General features: G+C 40.2%; 1 protein-coding gene across 2 annotated transcripts in view; it reads right to left on the bottom strand.

Annotated features, from left to right (window-relative positions):
* The window catches only part of PLOD2 (procollagen-lysine,2-oxoglutarate 5-dioxygenase 2), a 140,743-nt gene that overhangs the window by 12,931 nt on the left and 105,757 nt on the right, over positions 1-22,055 (bottom strand). The window contains exons 9-14 of one of the 2 annotated variants that reach the window (XM_066599346.1): positions 12,908-13,033; positions 10,628-10,749; positions 5,286-5,390; positions 4,630-4,755; positions 2,297-2,438; positions 1,037-1,099 (exon numbers count right to left, since the gene is read on the bottom strand). In XM_066599346.1, coding sequence (XP_066455443.1) covers positions 1,037-1,099; positions 2,297-2,438; positions 4,630-4,755; positions 5,286-5,390; positions 10,628-10,749; positions 12,908-13,033 — 684 coding nt within the window. The remainder of the gene's footprint in view (positions 1-1,036; positions 1,100-2,296; positions 2,439-4,629; positions 4,756-5,285; positions 5,391-10,627; positions 10,750-12,907; positions 13,034-22,055) is intronic. The other variant, XM_066599356.1, reaches the window with a different exon arrangement.

Raw genomic sequence — 22,055 nt, 5'->3', positions numbered from 1 at the left:
TGATGGTGAACTCCCTAAATAGCTCAAGAGGGATGCCTTTCTTGAGAACAATATCACACATCCAATAACATACTCCAGAAGGATTGTTGATCCAAAGATTTATTCTGATATTTGTGAGATTTGGAGTCGGGAAATTTCTTTTTTTTTTTTGCCTAAACGGGGGAAAATTGGCTATGCCTCATAGGGTATTTAGTCTTCCTTCAGATCAATAATGCAAGGCTAAACTGGATGAATGCATGTCTTTTTCAGCCAATATATTTAGACCTATCCCCTCCAAGCATATCTGAGCTAATCTTCTGATACCTTGCCATATGCACTTTGGTCTTCACAACTGTTCCTCCTTTGCGCATCTGTTTCTCATACAGCTATCTCCAAGACTTCTCCTATACATCCTCCATATTCTAGGACTCACTGCCCCCAAATGATTAGAGTCTTCCCAACTTTCAAAACCCACCTGAAAAATCTACCTCTTCAGAAAAGTTTACAACCTACAATAATCACTACTGATACCGCACTACCATTCAAGCACTTTTTATTTACACCTATAGTCTCCTCCCCATGTTGGTAAGGTCCTCTCTGCCTCTATTACGGTCACATATTTAATTCATGTTTATTGTACAGTACTTGTTTGATCTTCCGTAATGTACTTAGAACCCATTTTTAATTTGTACAGCACCTTGGAAATAAAAGTGCTTCAAAATAAATGAATTAAATTGTCAACTAGGGGTGGACTCACTCGAGTATTAGGGGAGTTCCCATAGCCTTGTCATGGGCTCAAAGCCTAACAGTCAGTTTGAGAAAAAAAAATGAAGGCAATTTGTATCTGGGAAGGAACTAATGGCCTTTGCAGATTTGGGGAACAGGTTGATGGATCGTTACACTGAATAGAATCTGAAATGAGGGAGCATGCGATCAAGTTTACATCAGTAAGAAACACAGAAGTAGAACTTTGAAAAAGGGGTTTTCTGTGTTTGAGAAAGATAGAGAAAACTAGTCTTAGCAGAAGAAAAAAAGGGAAAAAAAATAGAAAAAAAACCTTTGGGGGTCTGAACATTTGGAAAGCTTCCGCAGATGGGGAGTTTTTCTCTCTTTGTAAACTCTAAAATGAAGAAGCATCAAGTAAGTTGACTTGTTTATCCTCTCTTTATATTTTGCTTAGACTGTGGAGACATGAAAACACATTCAAAAATAACAGCTTAAAACAGAGGTTGAAGGGCTGGATGGATCTGACGGACACCATGCAGTATAAAGCAAAGCTTATGTCTGACATACAACATGGCTTGCCATGCCTGCTCACCAGCTGCTCGGGCTGAGATTTTGGAAACAAAAAAATGCATTCCAGACAGAATGGGGAAGTCAAAAATGTATCTGGTTGACCACGGGCTTTGCATATTGTATCCAAGCTGTTAGCAACAGGAATGAAGATGAATGCAAAGAGATGATAAAAGTATAGAGTTACGAGCAGAAAATTAAGAACTACAGAGGATTAAATAGTTGAATACTTGCCAACTTTTGCTGTATAGTTCAATAATAGTTTCAGAAATAAAAGGTCTGTAAAAGTTTGTGACTCAACAATAAATTCCTTCAGTTTTTGCAAGCACAAAATGACTTGTAAAATACAGTATACCAAGAGCATTGACCTTATTATTAGAACTTTATGGGCCAAGCATTTATATAAAAATATTCCCTAAATCTGAATATATACTTTTTATAAACTATATACACTGTACTTCTCTTTTGAGTGCCCAAAAAGCCAGTAACATTTTACTAGTCAGCCATTGGTCCCATGTACACTCATGTATTTGGGGCCATGTGCCGTCTGTGTTAATTAACTAGAAGGCTATGTACATTGACTTTTTTTTTTTTTTTACACAGACTGATGATCCACAATGAAAAAACTCATTGTATGTCCTATTCCTGTCCGTATAACAGACAAGAAATAACGTCAATGCATGTCAATGTGCTGCTTCAGTGTAAATCAAAGATGCACAGGCTAGTGTCTGTATGCTGTCCAATGTGAGTTGCTCAGGTACCTCTCGGGTGCAACTCACATTCTCAGCTAGTGCACACCTAGCTTAATGGTTAGGAAGGAAGTGTGCAGCTATTTCATGTTAACTGCATAGATTATAAGGAATAGGCTGACAATTTCCAAACAGTGTGTTATACACGGTTTGCAAAAATGTTATATTTTGGTTTGTAAAAATTGGCTAGTACCAGAGAACAGTGGTTATTGTAAATAACAGAAGACACAAATAGATAAATAAATTGTTTTTTAGCAAACCTGGCACAACCTTACCATTTCTCTAGCATTTCTACACAGTGCCATATCAGGATCCAATCTATCCAAGATGAAATGGTTTCTCTCCTTTAACTCTGATCGAAGAGCCTGCCCTTTAATTAGGTACACGTTAGCCATGTATGGAATGTTCCATACACCACTACAAATTAAGATTATGAACACATATTAGATTGATATACAGTTTCTGTTTCATGTTAAATATTTATTTATAGTATTTTAATCTATTACGGATATGATAGGACATATTATAAAGTATTATACACAACTTACTACTCATATCTGTCAAAGAGGTTGACTTATGATGGCAATGTATTTCAATATGCCATATGAGGTACCACCACTATGGCAGACCCATGCTCTAAATATAATGCTACATTTCTGCTGCAGTGATCAATGTAGGGATTTTAAATCCCCGGCTGCTGAATACTACTCACAGCAGTTCAGGAGAACTGCCGGCTGGCCGCGGCTGAACTCAGTCTGCCGGGACAAGGTGAGTATATATATTTTTTTAATTTTTACACAGTTTTGGATGATTTGCAGGGAAGGGCATATATTTTTAAGCCCTTCCCGAAAATTCATCCCGCGCTCGCCGGCAGCCCATTGCTTTCAATGGAGCCGGCTGTATTGCCGGCTCCATTGAATTCAATGGTCAGTGCTCCTTTAATCGAGACAAGTACCGCGTGGTGCTCGTCTCGAGTAACGAGCATCTCGAGCACCCTAATACTCAAACGAGCATCAAGCTCGGACGAGTATGCTCGCTCATCTCTACACAAGACCTCTGGGCATCATTCACATTGTCTTTTTTTTTTTTTAATTTCATACTTTCCCATTGCAGGGACATCCATAGGAGCCCCAGTTACAGGGGAAAACATCTCTATTTTATGACAATGGTCACTAAGAGAGCGGATCAGGGTCTGATAGGACCCTGCAGCTTTTCTGTGACAGAGGGCACCTGGCAGTCACATGATCACAGGATTGCATAGTGGAAATAATACTACCAATTTCACTCTTTCGTACATAGGGCTCATTGAGCGCTATATAGCCTGGAAAGAAAAAGGCAGAAAGGGTTTAAAAACTGCTTCTCCCTTCTCTGGGTCCTCTGCTGTGTCTGACAGGCTGAGGACCTGACTAGCTCCTGCTTGATTGCAGCAGCAGGAAAGGCTTTAATCTCACGCTGTACTTCTGTTATCGGCTAGGATTACAGCATAAAACCAAGTGCCATATATTTACCGCACTTGATTTTTAAGGGGTTAATGGGATAGGATAACTTTGTACACTAGGATAGCAAAATCAGGATAAAATCTGTTATATCTGTAACATCTGGGAGCTGGATATTCAACGTTTGTACTTTTTCCTGTCTGGAACTCAAATACCAAAAATCACTAACAAACCATCTTTCAAAAATTACATTTGTTAAATTTATCATCAGGTGTCTCTGGTTACTCTTTAAGAAATAGGCAGTTCCTTAACCCCTTAATGCTACAGGGCATACATTTATGCCCTGAAAGTTCTGTGGTATCTATGGAAGGGGATCAAGAGCCAATTACACTCCATACAATATGGGTGCTGGCTGTTTCTTACAGCCAATACCCACCCACAACAGAAGTGTTCAGCAGTGCCACTGATCAGAGCCATTAAGCATTTAAATGCCCCAATGGTTGTTTGTGGGTCCAGAACGGCCCCACGCAATGACTTTGTATGGGTGCGGTGTGGTTGCCAAGGCAGCTAAGGGCTTTCTTAAAGCTTCTAGGACTGCCATGGCAGATTGCCGATCAAGGCATGCCTGTGGTGTGTCTTGGTAGATTGCCTGTCAAATCACAGTATAATATAATGCTATGACATTACATCATACTGCAGGAGCAATCAAAGCAATTGCAAGTTTTTGCCATACTTATAATTTTAAAAAAATCTTAATATATAGCTGCATTTATAAAAGCCAGAAAGGAGCCCTCGCACAACTATGTCGACAGAAAAATAAAAAAGTTATGGCTGTCAGAGGAAGGCTGCAGAAAATAATTAAAAAGAAATAAAAAAAACTTTGGAAAAAGTTAAAAGTAATACACAAAGAAAGAAAAAACTATTTGGTATCGTAGTAATTGTACTGACTCCTAGAAAAAAAAGTTATGTCATTTTTGTTGCAGAATTTCATTTTTTTTTTCATTTCACTCAACTTTTTTTTTTAACATTTCAGTACATTAAATAGCACTATTGAAAAAAAAAAAACAACTTGTCTCCAAAAAAAGCCCAAGCCCCAGGCCCGTGTCCTTGTGTTTAAGAACACAATTCTTCTCGTGATGTCCAGAACTATAGCTCCACAGGAGTTTACTTACACTCTGTTGCCTTGTACAATATCTATATAATCTTCTGATCTTGCATAGTAGCCATCAGGGCTCAAAGCACCCCAAAAGTTTGACCACAATTTTCCATGTCGGGTCACAAGCGGGGCAATTATTTTTCTAGGAGAAGATAAAAAATATATATATTACATATGCAGATTATTTTAGCCAAATGTAGAGAAAAGGACTCTAAAACGGCCCTGTATATCTTGGATTAGATGAAAGCATTGTACAAAGTTATCCATTACAATTACATCTTATTGTAAATCATCCAAATAGAGCAGAAGACCTATAAATATTAAAAATACCAATCATAAAAACTTTGAAGGCAAAGTGAAGTGAAACAGTGAACGTTACAAAGCAAATGTTTCCCATAGAGTCTGATCCTTTACTGCTCTGCGATGATCCCCCATAAATTTACATCTACAAAGCGTTCTTTAAGACTAGGTTGGCTGCGATTTCTTTTCCAGCTACACTCTATGCAATTTGGAAGCTTATTTATTGCGCACCTAAAGAAAGGATTCATTAAACACCTGTGGAAAGGGGTCTTTGAGCAGCTACTCGGCAATCAAGCCAATAACCGTTTGCTTCAAACATCTTGCAATTACATTTTTTTCTATAGAGTAAATGAATTGTGCAAAATTACCAACCTGTTTTGTTCAATCAGCAACTTTAAAGTCTTTGGATTTGTCACTGCCACGTCAGCATCTAAACTAAAGTAATAGTCGCATTGTTTATCCTGGCGGCAGATGTCCCTTAAATGAAGAAGAAGAAAAAAAAAATCACTAAACAGTTGTGGCCACTCATAATTAAAACAAAAACAATGTACAATTTGCTATTTTGACCCCTCAGTGATTAAGTTACTTTCATGGTCGCATTGCAAGAGCCATAACTCGTTGGGATAGCTTGTTTTTTTGTGGGACAAGTTGTATTTTTAATGACACCATGCTGGTGCACATATATCATTTATTTGGAGGGCAGAACTTCCCCCTCCCAGAAATTCTGCCATTGTTTTTTGGGTTTTGTTTTCACAGTGTTTACCATTTGGTAAAAATAGTATAATTATCTTTTTACCTTGATCAGCACTAGAGATGAGCGAGCACCAAAATGCTCGAGTGCTCGTTACTCGAGTCGAACTTTCAGTGATGCTCGAGAGTTCGTTTCGAGTAACGAACCCCATTGAAGTCAATGGGCGACTCGAGCACTTTTGTATATCGCCGATGCTCGCTAAGGTTTTCATTTGTGAAAATCTGCAAAACCCAAGAAAGTGATGGAAACGACACAGAAACGGATAGGGCAGGCGAGGAGCAACATGCAGGGCTGAGAGCTGCCCCTGATTGGTCCCTGCGCTGAGTCAATCAGAGGCAGCACTCACTCACCCATTCATGAATTCATGAATGGGTGTGAGTGAGAGCTGCCTCTGATTGGTGAGGTTGTGACCAATCAGAGGCAGCTCATTCAGCAGGCGAGGATTTTAAATCCCCGGCTGCTGAATACTACTCAGAGCAGTTCAGGAGAACTGCCGGCGAAACGCGGCTGAACTCCGGCTGCAGCGGAAAGGTGAGCATACTTTTTTTTACACATTTTAGGATGATTTTCAGGTAAGGGCTTATATTTTTAAGCCCTTCCCGAAAATTCATCCCGCGCTAGCCGGCAGCCCATTGCTTTCTATGGAGCCGGCTGTATTGCCGGCTCCATTGAATTCAATGGTCAGTGCTCGTTTAATCGAGACGAGCACCGCGTGGTGCTCATCTCGAGTAAGGAGCATCTCGAGCACCCTAATACTCGAACGAGCATCAAGCTCGGACGAGTATGCTCGCTCATCTCTAATCAGCACTATTACTTAAATAATCAAGTTTATAAAGATTTTTTTTTTTTATTGTTTTACCACAGAGAAAAAAAAAAGTTTTCAAAGAAAAACAATAGAATCTGCTTCCTTGCATTCCAAGACCCATTGCATTTTTCCAGCAATGGAGCTATGTAAGGTCTTGTTTTTTTAGCAAGGAGAGTTGCCCTTTTAATTGGTGCCACTGTAAGGTACAGTATTTGTGACTTTTGGATGCTTTTTTTATTGGGAGGCAACTGAAAGAAAAATAGTAACAGTAGGGGCACTACTTCTTTAAAATGATTTTTATGGTGTTCATCAAGCGAGACAAATTCTTTTCACTTTGGTCATTACAATACACGTTATTACCTATCGTGCTACATTGTAACTTTTTTTTCTCTTTTATCCATGTAAAATGGGATTTTTTGGGGGAAAAAAATGCATATTTTATTTACTGGATTTTTTTTCTAAATTTAAAAACTTTATTGAACTTTTGACACTTGAACGCCAAGATATTGCTCTATTGCTAGGATAGTACATTATGTTACTTATGTAGTGTACTCTAGAATGCCTATGACATCAGCTTTATTAGACTCTGCCAGAGATGAGGTCTAATAGGCTGAGTTATATGGCAGACATGCAGGCCTTTTTCAGGCCTCCAGCTGCCATGGGAACCCATTGGTACCTTGCGATTGCATTGCATGGTGCCAATGGGTGACAAGAGAAGCCTCCTCTTAATGTCATCTGCAACAATGCTACAGTAACTATTGATTGTGGCATGCAAGGGGTTAAACTTCCAGGATCAAAGGTTTCTTCATTCCTGGCAATTACAGCTGGAGCCTGGCTGTCAAGAAGTCAGCCATACCACCACCTTTAAATGTGCAGTTTTAAAGCCCATTAGTGATTGCCATAAAAAGGTGTATTGGTGGTCACTAAGGGGTAAACAAGTAACTAATTATTTAAATGGCTCCTTAAAATGTTTTTATTCCATCTTTTGTAGCTACAGTTCCATGCTAACAGGTGGCCTCATGCTGGAATAGATCTTTTTTCCTGTAGACTGAACCGGATAATATTTAACCTGTTATGGGTATGTGCACTTTTTCTCCTGTATGCACTTTTTTTTCAAATTATTTTAGTTTTTGTTATGCACCTAGTACGTATTTAGTCATGGTTCTGTACAGCTCAAGTTGGACTACTTGGTTGGCTGACATCTACATTTATTTCAATTTTCAAAATCCACTTTCTCTTACAGGTCTGCTTGTGGAGATGCAAGTTCAGAGTTAATTAGGTGCTTCCTTGTGGAACATGCACTATTTCTTATTCTCTTCTCACAATGGTGTAGCCTGTATACCACCTGAACATGCAGCTCAGAATCTATTAAGGGAGAAATGGCATGCTACGTGCAAAAACCACTAACCAAATATGCTTTTATAGGGCTGAATACTAAAATATTTAGCAGAAAGAAATGGAGTTCTGCTTGACGGCAGAGTCAAACTTCATGAAGAGTTTGTTTGCAGTCTGTAACCATGGACTAGGAGCTGCATTCATCTATTACACATAGATTTTCAGTGGTAGGATTTATTTTTTTTTAAACAATATTTTTTTTTATTTTAAAAGTCTCCAGAGGAAAAAAAATAGATTAGAAAAACATGACTCCAAAATCACTATTACACCTGTCCACAGGTTTGTGTGGTACTGTAGATCAGCCCCATTCACTTCAACAACTCAGACCGGCAATACTAGACGAAATCCACTGGCAAATTTGGTGTTATAAATAACACTGAACATTCACTTGCATGTGGAGGAGAAAAACTAGCAGATTCTGTTAAATTCAGTAGAGTTCGTGAAAAGGATTATGCCACGAAGTTTGTCCTCAAGGTTTCTAAGTCCAGTAGGACCTCCTGTCCACGGACGTGATTTCGCTGGCGGTAAATCACCGGCGAATCACGCTGACTGAAGATTTCCATAGCGTTGCTATGGAAAGCGCCGGCCCCGTGTCAACGAGCAGAGAATCATTGCATGCTGTGAATTACCGCGATTCTCCGCGGTCAGCCTACCTGTCAGATATGGCTCACCGGCAGAGATTCATCTGCCAGCTACAGCTCCCTGGCGGCGGCTCCCGAGGCAGAGATTCGCCGCGGGACTTCGCAACACCCATGGACAGGGAGCCCAACTCCTACTCAAACACATTACAATAAACATATTCCCTTAGATATAACCATGTACAGTGGAACATAATAAAAGCACAGAACACACACATTGGATATACACTCTACAGATAGAGGATATACACTCTACTATTGTGTACCTCCTCAGGTTGAGAACCTTGGTACAATTCACCCTTAAACTATGGGGAAATCAAGAATCCAAAGCAGTTTGAATAAGTTGAGCTGACATGTCTTGAAGGGAGCCAGTCACTGGGCTCTTTCTGCATGAATCATGGGTAGCTTAAACCTAGGACAGGTACATAACGTGCGTGCATGTATGTCTTATTCTGAAATGCTGCAGTGTTTCAGAATAAATCTACATTCCCAACAGTGCTCCAAGTTCAGAGCAGAGCTGTACTGGCCTTTCCCACCTGCATCATATAAAGTAACAGCCCTCTTCTTGCAAACAACCAGGAAGAGAGCTGTCACTACACGCAATCCAGGCAAGGAGAGTCCGGAATGGTGCTTTCCCTAAGGCTCAGAGCTCTGTTCGGAATTAATCTTCAAACGTATGTTTCAGAATAAGACCATTCCCCCGGTCAATGTTAAAAGGCTTGTCGAAAAAATCTGGCATTGATTTGCAGGGATGCGGCCTTCCAATAGGTGGTGCTACTAAGGTATTGTTTCATCTTTCTATTTGCATATTTCCCAGAGGAGCATGAATGGCCTTATAAGTCTCCTAAATCACCTTCCATGTGCTCTCCTTATGAAGAAATTATACCGTTCCTGAACCTCAAAACATACATGGGCGCACTGTACATACCTCTCTTGGGTTCATGCTGCCCGGGGTTTGAGCAGCATGAACCCAGTGACAGTTTCCCATTCAACACGGACCTCTAATGAAGTCATACAGTATAAGAGAAAAATGCCATTTTTTTACTCTTCAAGACCATAAGAAAATCACAGCAACTCCTAAGATATGGGAAAGGAGAGAATGATCCGGTATTCTACTGTTTGACTATATAAAGCAGTTATTTGTCTGCCGTATTCACAAAGGATTACACAATAGGATCATAAATAAAACTAATCATTGCAGCAAGTTGTAATTCTTTCTTTTTCACTTATATACTAGAATACTTTATATGTAGTTACTTGATTAACTGTAAAGTAACTGCTGTGCTCTGGGAGATAACAGCTCTCCCATTTATTTCCCCTCGCCCTTTACATCATATCTAAGGAATTTTCTATTTTCCTTCTTAAATAACATTTGCACTGGCTCAGGACTATAGGACTTTGTCTCTCTAGAAGTAATTTTAATTGATTTGGCCAAGTAGATAATCATGTTGAATTGCAGCCTAGCTTGAATCTACTATTAAATTACAGCCAGTAATGACAGTGTTACAAAGCAAGTCTGTGGTGTAAAAAGGTTTACAGATAACTCTATATTACACAAATTAAACCTAATAGACGGCTGACATGTATATTCAAATGTTCTAATTATACATGTATGAAGGGTAATACAGAACTGCACTCACTACGTGCTAATTGCCAGTCTTCGCTAGTTACTGCAAAATTTGCCATCTACTGTTCTACAACAATCTAGAGAATTCTATTGAAAATATGTCCTTTATCCATTACCTCTGACTTCTGAATCTATGGGGTGGGTTTTGGCAGGCTTTCAGTCTAAATGGCCAACTATAATTTAACTAAACTATATAAAATTTTATAGTTTATATGACTGTATAAAGTGGCAATGAAAAGTTCCACTTATTACAAAGCTTTAAAAGAAGGCCGAGTACATCCCATTATAGTGCAGGAGAAGCTGCGGTCTGAAAGGATTACGGCAAACCTTCAACTCCTCCTAGAAATGAGAATTGACAACTAATATTATGGTGGGCCTAGACAATGGTGTTTAGTTATGATGTACACAAATCCTAACCAACGATGGCCTTTTGTGCGACAGAACAGGTTTACCAGCTCTACTACTTTCATATGACAGAAGGTATTCAGACTGTATTACATTCCCATATTTCTTGCTTCTGCTTGAGTAATCATTTCTTCCGGTCCTACTACTTTTATTTTCTTAATGACTTTCTTGGCTTCTTTCCAGAATCTCTGAACATGGATTTCATGATATACTTCCTGTAAAGAAAATAAGAAAAGTTCCTGATAATCTCATATTTGAAGTCATTACACAGTGTGTAAAAATACTTAAAGGGGTTGTCCCGCGAAAGCAAGTGGGGTTATACACTTCTGTATGGCCATATTAATGCACTTTGTAATGTACATCGTGCATTAAATATGAGCCAAACAGAAGTTATTCACTTACCTGCTCCGTTGCTGGCGTCCCCATCTCCATGGTGCCGTCTAATTTCAGCGTCTAATCTCCCAATTAGATGCGCTTGCGCAGTCCGGTCTTCTCCCTTCTTAATGGGGCCGCACGTGCCGGAGAGCTGCTCCTCGTAGCTCCGCCCCATCACGTGTGCCGATTCCAGCCAATCAGGAGGCTGGAATCGGCAATGGAATGCACAGAGCCCACGGTGCACCATGGGAGAAGACCTGCGGTCCACCGTGGGTGAAGATCCCGGCGGCCATCTTCGCAAGGTAAGTAAGAAGTCACCGGAGCGCGGGGATTCGGGTAAGTACTATCCGTTTTTTTTTTTTAAACCCTGCATCAAGTTTGTCTCGCACCGAACGGTGGGGCTATTGAAAAAAAAAAAAAAAAACCTGTTTCGGCGCGGGACAACCCCTTTAAACAAATTAGGTATGACAAACTTCTATGGCTGAACTTGCAATGAACATTTACACTAACTTATTCCTGTGAAGAGATACCAATGATTAAAGTTATTATTCCAAATGGCAAATATAGTAACTCCAGGATTACCATAAAAACACATCCTGTACTGTAGCCTCTTGGATCGTCTTTGTTACGGGGACTTTGTGCGAATACAAATCATGTCAACCTTCACATACTAACCAGCTTTACCGATGCTATTCAGAATGAAGTTGATGAGTATTGGGATTTAGAATTTAGCAAAAAACCATTTAGTAAACTAAAGTTCATGTGTATTCATAAAATATTGAGGGTGTGTGGAGGATGTATTTATCATTGTAGAGTGGCAAGATGACATAGGGTGTCCTATAGGTCATGTATGGTTGGCTGGGTATGAAAACATTCACATGGGTTTGGAATATGTTTGTTGGTTGGAGGGCATGGGCGAGGACTACCTACGCCACCTTAAAGCTCTCCACAAGGAGAAACATTACCATCAAGCCCCATGTCAATGACCTCTCACTGAGCCAAACAGAACGCTATGCAATGCTTTATAAATGTCAAAAGAATGTTAAATAGCAAACACCTGATATTTCACTTAGGGTGCATGGCACATTTCCTGCAGAATTTCAGCAGCTAGAAGGATCTGTACAGAAATCCACACCATTTGGTTCAGACTGCGTTGCAGATTTTGATGTAGATCTGCAGCAATGTTACCCTTCAATTTAAATTTAATTGAAAAGGGTAAAATCTGCTGCACTTCTCCATCAAAATCTGCATCAAAATGGCGAGAATTTTGGCTTGGATTTGCAGTGGTTTTGAGAGCGAAGGAAAATCTGCAGCAGATCAACTAAATGTAAACGCACCCTTAAAGGGGTTGTGTGGTTTCAAGATAAACATTAAAGGCTGACCATAATTAAAATAAAAAATAAAGCATATTCATCTGTCTTTGGCCACTAAGGACACACCCAATCTATTCCCACTGTCTTGTCCCTGTCCAATGCTGCAAGGCCAATGATGGCAGCAGCTAATCAGACACCAATTCTTCATGATGTGAGCACCGATGCGAGGAGTTCAGAAGGTGATGTTGCAGTTTCTGATTGGCTGCAGTGGTCACCTGACTCTCAGTTGCAGCTGGAGCCAGTTAGCTGTGTCCTGAGGGCCTGAAGATAGGCAAGTGTGCTTTAATTTTGTATTTTAACTCATGTCCAGCACTTAAAAATTTTAATCATGAAACCACACAACCCCTTTAGGCTTATGAAATTTCTTGGCTAATGAAGACATGAATTTTATGATAGATAAGTAATAAGTCTTTACACTTTAATTTCCAGAATCAGTTTTATTAACCACTTCCTAGAACATCTAATGCCTAATGAGATACAAGATGCTTCAAAATCAGTCCGTAAGCAACTTAAAATGTAACTAGATGCACAGCCAAGAAACAGGCATCAAGAAACTATTAAATATGATTGTAAAACTATATGTAAAAAGATTTTTAAAAACACGATATTCACTCTCAAAACTTACACTGTTATGAATAAAGAGCGAGAGCTTCTCTTTGGGATAATCCAGTGCCAACAATCTTGTGAAGAACTCTGGCAGGAAGGGAGTGGGCTGCTCAATAAAGACTCCAATCGTTACCCTTGGATAGTCCTAAAAATACAAAGAGGTCGACATACATGATGTTCAAACACGCACACACACAAAAAACAACACAGAACAAAAGTAAATCAAGTTCTAATTCAAGTATTAAACTATGCACTCAGGGATTGTATTTACTTTAGATGTCCATTGTGATTAAATCAGTCCCTAGTTTGCAGAAATGCTTTATTCCCTCCTCCTTCTATAAACAAAATATGTATGAATCAACAGAAACGTTACTTATTTTTGGATTAAAGGTTGCATTTGAGAATCTCAGGCAAAACTCTCCCTCGCTGTGTACATACGGCCTTAATGACATTTTCTAGAATTTGTATATTGATGGCCTATCCTTAGAATATAGGAAATAAGTTGAGTTACCAGGAGTCACTCAACTGATTAAAGAGCCAAGACACTCAGGTGACGTTTTGGTCTCTTCATTGTTTATCAGAAACAACTTTAGACACTTTGTAGCAACTATGTCTCGTACTGCAGATCTGTCCTATTCCAGCGTATGGGGCCAAGTTGCAATACCAGGCGACTGCTACAGCAGCCAATTCTTTTTTGGTGTTGGTAAACCTGCACAAATGATATGAAGACATCTTATTTCCCAAGCGCTACCTAGCGGTGTCAACTGTTTTGCAGGTTCAAGGTGCTGGCTGATGGGAAAATGGAACAAACTCTCTATAATGCCATCTATTAGAAGGTAGCATTCCTGCAAGTCAATGTCTGTCCTTCTAACAGGCTTGTAACAATGACTGAGAATATGAGCCAAAGCCAGAGTCTTCTCCTGAAGGAAAAAATAACCATATACAGACTGTTTCGGGGTTTTCGCCCCTCATTGGTGTATATTAAAAATTGACTTATGGGAATGCTACCATTTAGCAGGTGATACTGTAGAAGCATTGTCCCATCTTCCCATTTAAATAACTTTTCTGAAAAGCATGGAAGGCCTTATAAAAGTCTCCTCAAAACAACTAGGTACTCTCTGGAAAAAACGTCACCCTTTCTGGCCAAGGTCCTGGCTTAGAACACATGTGGATGTGACAGCCAATAATGGGGTTTAGATTAAAAAAAAAAATCTTAGATATAAGTTGAAGAAGTATACAATATAGGGCATGTAAGGCCATTTTCTACCTTGTCTACAAGTCATTTACATCCATTTTGGCTATTAAAGCAAGATGAACTATTAAAACAACTAGCTAGCTGCCTTTGTGATGTGCTATAGTGGGCCAGGCATTTGAATATGGAGTAGACAAGAATGAGCTAAGAGCTATTTTTATGTTATTTGTTTATACATATATATATATAAATATTTTTTTTTTCTTCAATTTTAATAGGGTGGTGGAAAGGGTTACAACAAAAATAGAAGTAAATCAGTGGTAAATTCACATTACATATACATTATATTTGGAATAGGTTTCTTTCGAAGGAGAAGTACGATTGTGTTTTACGAGCAGATCTTAAATAGGCTGAACTTTTCAAATTCTGCAGCATACATTAAAACTCATTCTTTATATTTCTGTAGAAAGGAATTTATCTGATCTATTTAGCAGCTTCCTAACCGGGCTAAAGGTTACTGTACACATTAGATGAATGTTGGCCAAATGCACAAATTCTGGCTGGCTATCTAATATATACAGTGTCATGGCTCTTCCCTGATGGCTGATTCTAAGGGGAAATGAAGGTCAAACAAGTTGGATTTCAAATGTCTGATTCTATGTTCTCTCAGGACATGAGCCACCACCGGCATGCAAGTCTATGAGGGGTCGGAAGTAGTAGTGGTCAGCTGAACACATGTTGATGTAATATTTGAAAGATCTGATTCGTTACAAAATACCAAACTATTCCTTGGACATTTGCATTCTCTTCTATGTTAAAAAAGGTTATAAAGAATGTAGATTTCTAACAAATGTTTAAGTTTTTTTCCTTTTAAATTGTTTACTATATACCGAATAAAAGTCTCATGCAAGACATTGGATTGATTTGCTCCATTCTATTACTTTCTACAGTGTTGGTAGTCTAGCTATATCGTATGCTCCATTAAATATGTATTGTTAACACATGCAACAGGGTTTTTCACAGCTGCATGTCAGTTCCAGAAATTCCACAGATGTTAAATACTCCACTTTCAATTCGTGTTTACAACTACGAGCTGTTTATTTTAAAGTCAGGCTGACAGAATAGTTTTTATGGAAAGGGATTATTTAGGTCTTGCTAGAATATTATTACACACATTAAAACTATTCACTGCATGAACACTCTGTATGCAAAGGCTTAGTATTGAATGTTTCGTAAAGCCAGGGCATGGCACCAAATGCATGCCTTCATCTGAAGATTTAATGTGTCAGTGTATCAGAGTGTCAGTAGAGCAAAAATGTGACCATTTAAAGATTAGTCATGTAGAACTGTGCTTATACATAAATGATAAAACCAATGATGTATGACTTAAGGGAATAGATCATTAAAGGGTTAAATATCGTTAAATGCCATATAAAAGTGCTAGCTTGACTCTTTGCCAGCCTAGCAATTCTTGTTGTTCACCTCGCCAATAATTTTTGTAATTGGCTAATTGTTCATTCTTTAAACTATACATATCATACACAAAAATGAAATATTTTATAGAGGAAGGAGATTTTGGCTACATTTTATTTACGACTCACAGCTGCCAGTAACAGTAAAATGGGGTTTTTGATTTTGGCCACTAAAAGGGCGCCTGCACACGAGTGGAAATTCTGCGGCGGGATTTCCTGCGGAATTTCCGCCCCCTGGAAGCTGGCATAGGATTGCATTAACAAACGCAATCCTAAGCAGACGGCCGCGATTTGGCCGCGCAAAATCTCGCATGACAAACAAATCGCGGCATGCTCTATTTCTGTGCGGGGCTCGCGGAGCCGTGCACAGAAACGTCACTCACCGGCCGCCGGCCCCGCTCTGCACATGCGTCGGCTGCCCGGTAGCCGGCACATGAAAGAGCCGGGGCCACGGGAGAGGTGAGTGCCCGCGCTGCTCTCTGCAGACGCTCGGATCGGGTCCCACTGCGAGAATTCTCGCAGCCGGACCCGACCCGGCCATCTGCAGGCGGCCAAAATCAAAATGCCAATGGGTAACTGGTACAGGCATAGAATGTGGCACTCTAATGTTTTATATTAATAGTCAAACTAAACTCTGTAATTGAATGATCCTTTTGAGCCAAAAAAGTGTCTCTTAAGTGAATAGTTCTTGTTAATGATCATTTGAGTTGTGAGTATTGTGTTCTCCGCAGTCCTGAAGGAGTAGATTTGCTTCCTTTAAACGAAGAAGCAGATTTGGAAAGTTGAAAAGTATATAAACTGGTGGAGACATACAGCACCCTTTTTTCTGGATAAGGCGCAGACTTATCAAACAGTCTATGCCACATTAGGCCTCCTTCACACGGGCGACAAAATCACGCGATTTTGTAGCAATGCTACAAATCACATGTATGTGAAGCCCATGCTTTCCTATGGGTTCCTTCACACATGAGATGTTTTGTAGCATGCAACAAAACGACACACAAACCTCGCAGGTCCGGCGATATGCCCACAACACGCAAGGTTTTGTAGCCCATGTTACCCTATGGAGCCTTCCTCTCTGTTGTATCGCATTTAAACGCGGTTTGCACGCTATGTAACTTTGACAGTAGCAAATGCTACTGTCAAATCTATACTCTAAGCCCTAACTGCCGGAAAAAAAAAAAAAAAAAAAAAAAAAAACACACATACATTTCCTCTCCCACGCTGTCAGCCCGGCCGCATCTTTTCCCCAGGTCCCGGCCCTGATCATCTTCTCTTTTGGACTTTTCAATCCCCGGCTGCTGGAAGCGCTGACTGTGATTGGCTGACAATTAGCCAATCACATCAGGTGCTCAATAAACGGCAGTGATTGAGCCAATCACATCCATTCTTCGAGCACTGGCTGTGATTGGCTAAGTGTAAGCCAATCACAGCCAGCGCTTCAAGCAGCTGGCGATTTTTCTAACCTGGGCCAGAAGATTAAGAAGAAGATCAGGGACCTGGGGAGAAGATGCTGCAGCGCCCCAGACAGCGCGGAAGAGGTGATGTATACTTTTTTTTTCTTTTTTAGTTACAGCTTATTTTTGGAGTAGGGCTTATATTTCAAGCCCCCCAAAAATCCTCACACGTGATGCTACAAAGTTGCGCGATTTTCTAGCGTCACATGCAACTTTGTAGTGCCACAAAATTGCAGTATTGCTGCAGTATTTCTCGCAGCGATGCGGTGTCGCCCGTGTGAAGGAGGCCTAAATATCACACATTTTGGCACACACCATATCTTGCACCAACATTTGTGACTTCTCTTCTCTTAGCAGTTTTGAAAAGTGGTGTGCCGCCCTGTTGCCCTTCAGATTTACTATTATTTACACCAAGAACAGGATCAATTATAGTGGAAACTCAGACCAGCTGTTCAGGCGCATGTTAATGGGGTTGTGCGAGAGATTAAATATATATTTTTAAAAAAAATAATTATATATTTATAGATATAAACATATTCCATATAAATAGATTATTCTTTTTCTTTGAAACCCAGCTTCCACTGCAATTAAACAAGGTAATTCTTCACTCTCAACGTTGTGTCTCTCCCCGCTGCTGCAGATCTCCTCTGTGACCTCACGTTTACAGGTTGCCACAGCCTATTTATGCCATGCCACAGATTGCCGCAACTAATGATAAATCTCAGTGATTGGTCACCGATCTCTGTCTTAGGCTGCAGCAGCCTGTGATGTCCCATAAGCTGGCTGGACTGCAGTAGCATTTAACCCCTTATTGCCACATGACGTATATCTACATCATGGAGGTGCAGGGTTTGTATGGAGTGGGATCGGAAACTTAAGGCTGGCTTAGACAACGATTATCGCTCAAAAAATCTTTTGTGCGATTTTTGAGCGATAAGGTAGTTGTGTGCTTTTTACAGTGCAAGGTGATCGCTCTTAAGCTCTGAGCAGAGGATGCAGAAGACAAGCGGGGTGGGCCCACTTGTTCTCTGCATCCAGCTGTTTTCTGCACGGAGTGCCCGACTGTTATACAGCTGAGCGCTCCGACAGAGGATGCAGAAGACAAGCGGGGTGGCCCAGCTTGTTCTCTGCATTCAGCTGTTCTCTGCTCGGAGCGCCCGGCTGTTCTACAGCTGAGCGCTCCGATCGGGGTATGGAGAACACAGCTGGACAGCTGTGTTCTTCATACCCAGACTGTCTTCAGGGAGTGGGATATAGCTGTATCCTGCTGTGAATTCCTGATCGCTGATCTTTCAGAATGCTGACAAAAGAAGCCCCTTCCCCCTATCATCTGCTTACATGCTGCATTTGCTATTGATTGTGGTATGTAAGGGGTTAAACGGTCAGGATCTGCAGTTTCTCCATCCCTGACATCTAGGTCAGCTTCACATGGGCGTAAACCCAGCCGATATACCGTAGTCTGAATGCAGCCTCAAACTGTAAAAACTTTAATTCCAGACCTGCAAAGGTCTTCCTGTAAAGTACAAATAATGTAGCATTATAGCTGATGTTTGTATTTTAAAAAATGTCTTTTGTTCTAATTAGTACAGTTTGCAGAACAAAAGGTTATAGAATAAGTCGAATATGGCATTTTGTTCTTTTTGCAAAACACATTTGAGCCATTTACCAAACTTTTTTCACAAATGCATAGCAAACCCTTATGTAAAGTGTTTCAAAACGAATGAAATTAGATGCAAGCCCCTGTAAGGAAGGTTGGCAGAAAGCACCAAAACTTTATCCTGTAGAAGCAATTCTGGGCAGCACAGAATTATATAAAGTCAGTTTATGAACATGTTGAAACGCTGAACACGCCTTAAATTGAATTTTGTGGTTTACAGACCTCATATCTGGTTTCAAATAGTGAAACCAGTCAATAGTGCATACATGCATTATACAGAGTAACTATACATAATTGTGTATATGCGGGTTGGCTACTCTGGGCAATCTCTCGTTTACAGATTACTCTGATCACTAGGCATGAAAGCAGTTTATTATTGAGAAATTCATTTAAAGGAGCCTGGCATTCAGTATGCAGTTTTCCAGCAGCACCGAGCAGCGGAGATTCTGCATTACACAATCCCCATTGAATTAAATAGGTTGCTTGTGCTATGGCAAGCTTCATCCTCCAGGGCTGAGATGGTGATTATAGCCGCGCCACACTCTAGCCAACAGATGGCGGCATAAAAGGAGGACCCTTTCTATTAAGAGTAATAGGTTTTCAAAATCATCTGGCCCCTTTTGACAAAGTTGTAGCAATAGTGTTTAAGCGTTTACATAACAAAAAGTTTTTTCAATCCAGAGACTGGTTACAGATCCAAATTACGAAAATTGCAATTAGCCCAAAAAGGTCTCAGTGCTTTAGAGAACAACGGACTGTGCTTCATTAAGTCTAAATCATAAGATGAAATGCATCATAGAAGTGTGGTATGTGTTTTAGAAGACTTAGAAAAAAACATTGCAAGCATAATATTAAGAAAGAATTTTTCTACCCTGTATGGTACATAATAGATCAAAGGCAAAATAAACCAAAATGTAAAGAGCTTGTGATGATCTTGAGAAGTTACACCACCATTAAAAGGGAATCTGTCAGCTCGAACATGCTGTCCAAACTGCTACAGCATGTTCGGGCTGATAGAATCGCTTTAAAGCGGTTATCTAGTTGCAAATAGCAGATTGGCAGGAGTCGATTTCGCGGGACCCATGCCAATCATCTGTTAACCAGGTTTATTCACTTGTGTTCTGAGCAGATTTTTGTAGGAAACAGATAGCTCCATTCTCACTACAGTGGCCAGACTTGGTATTACAGACAAAAGTTTCCACTTGAGTTAATGAGAACTTTGTACCAAGTTTGGCCACTGCAGTGAGAACAGGGCGGTCTGCTTCCTACGGAAATGAACTCTGTGCATGAGTATACCATTCCAAAAAACAGTTGATTAGCAGAAAACCTGAGTGGCAGACCCTAGCCAACATATTATTGATGGCTTACCCTAAGGCTAGGCCATTAGTAGTATACAACTGGACAACTGATTTAATTTGCACCATTCTGGGCATGTATATGTATATCTGTCATTAAGTGACAGAAGTGTGTCTAATGTTCATTACCAAAATGTACAAGACATTTTGTTAAAATGTCACCAAATTATCACATTAAGGCTAACCTCACACAGGCAAGTGCGGTATCGGGCTATGAATCACATCCCGATTTCCTGGTCACCAACATGGGATTTTGCTGCAGATGCGAGGCATTTTTGTAACAAAACAGTCTTGCATTACTTTGGTGTGTGGCAGAGGATCACTGAGTTTCCTCCATTGTTTTCAATGGGAAAAACCTTGCATCGCGTGCACCTAGCCGGTAGTGTGATGCGGCTGACGGCCCCACTTAAAACAATAGGAGATGCGATACGAGAGCAGGCACAGAGATGGAAACAAATTTGCAGCATGCATTGTGGTGTAATGCGGGAAAACATCACTTATGTGTAGGACTCCATTCAAAAGAATGTGGTTCATATTTGACTGAACTGATTCATATTAAAGAGAGAGTCGTGGCAGTATAAATTGGTGCAAAATAGTAAAGGGACTTTATCCCCCCATGCCAAAGATTAAAAGCTACATTTCGACTAACATGGTCTTTGTCTGAGCTTGACAAAGACCATGTTGGTCGAAACGTAGCATTAACTCTTGGGCATGGGGGGGATAAAGTTACTTTACTATTTTGCACCAATTTATGCCACTACTACTCTCGCTTCCTCATGGACCTAACTTGGGAATTATGGTTCAAGTTCCTTCTGTGGCTGCTGCACGATTCCAGTCCTACCCATGTTGGACTTAACTGCGTGCTGCTGGTAAAACTTTTTTTGTCTAATACTACCCATTAATAGGTCATTGATTTTCTAAATGTGAGAAGTTCCTAACTACTTGATTGTTTAAAACATTGTGGCAAATATGAATTCCCCTTTTAGGGGGGGTTCTCATACATACAAGCTTTTTTGAAAAATCTGCAGTTTTTAATGCAGTTTGAGTCAAAGCCAGAAGTCTATCCAGCAGGGAGGAAGAAGTCCTTCCTATAGATTTTTCCTTCCCTTTGACTCCACTTCTGTCTTCAGCACACAAAACTGCATCAAAGGCTGCCATAAAAACCGCAACTTAAAAAAAAACTATAGTCTTTGTGAAAGCATTCGTAAAATGAAGGTCACAAAAACATAGGCAAATGTAATGCAACTTGTGTCAACACGAGTTTTGCTGATAAGAAGTATATACACCTGCCTTTAATGCATGCATTGATAAAGATATCACATTCTCCATCATATTTGCAATGGTGCCCTATGACAATAGTGAGTCTGTTCCGCTTGCATATTACGCCATTAACTCAAAGTGTATGACAATGGTCACACTATGCCAATAGTGTAGAGATCATAGTGTGCCTATGTTATTAAATGGATTTTCCAGGCAAGAACTATTGATCACCTATCCTTAGGATAGATAATCAATTGTTAATCGCCGAGGACCTGACACTTCCACCTCCGACACTGGGGTCAGATATGGAAATGCAGTGGCTTCTTCATTTCCCATTGATTCCAATGGGAGGGAATCCAGCTACGGCACTTCTGCTCCAATCCGCTATGACAACGTCCGACCCTGCTGCACTGACAGTGGGCCAGGCAACCAGCTTATCGCTGGAGATACCAAGTGATGGGTCCCCAGTCATTAAATACTGATGACCTATCCTCCGTAATAGCTTCTGCCCAGTAAGCCTCTTTAACATTGCATGACGGCCATCACAGCTGAGCATGCTGCATCTGTAGAGGATTTACAGCCAAAGCACTTGCTAACACACAATAAGCTTGGACTCAAGTCATGGTTATCAGTCTTTCTGATGAATGGGGTTGCGTAGGATTCGAGAAAAAAAGGCTTTTTTTTATTTTTGGAACTGCACTAGTCTTGTACATGGGCTGTGTCTGCTAGTGCAGCTTATCATCACTGAAGTCAATGAGCTGAATTGCAACACCA

The sequence above is a fragment of the Eleutherodactylus coqui genome, chromosome 1 (genome assembly GCF_035609145.1).
Source record: "Eleutherodactylus coqui strain aEleCoq1 chromosome 1, aEleCoq1.hap1, whole genome shotgun sequence".
Lineage (NCBI taxonomy): Eukaryota > Metazoa > Chordata > Amphibia > Anura > Eleutherodactylidae > Eleutherodactylus > Eleutherodactylus coqui.
The sequence above is the reverse complement of the archived record's forward strand: the minus strand, read 5'-3'. Positions and strand labels throughout refer to the sequence as shown.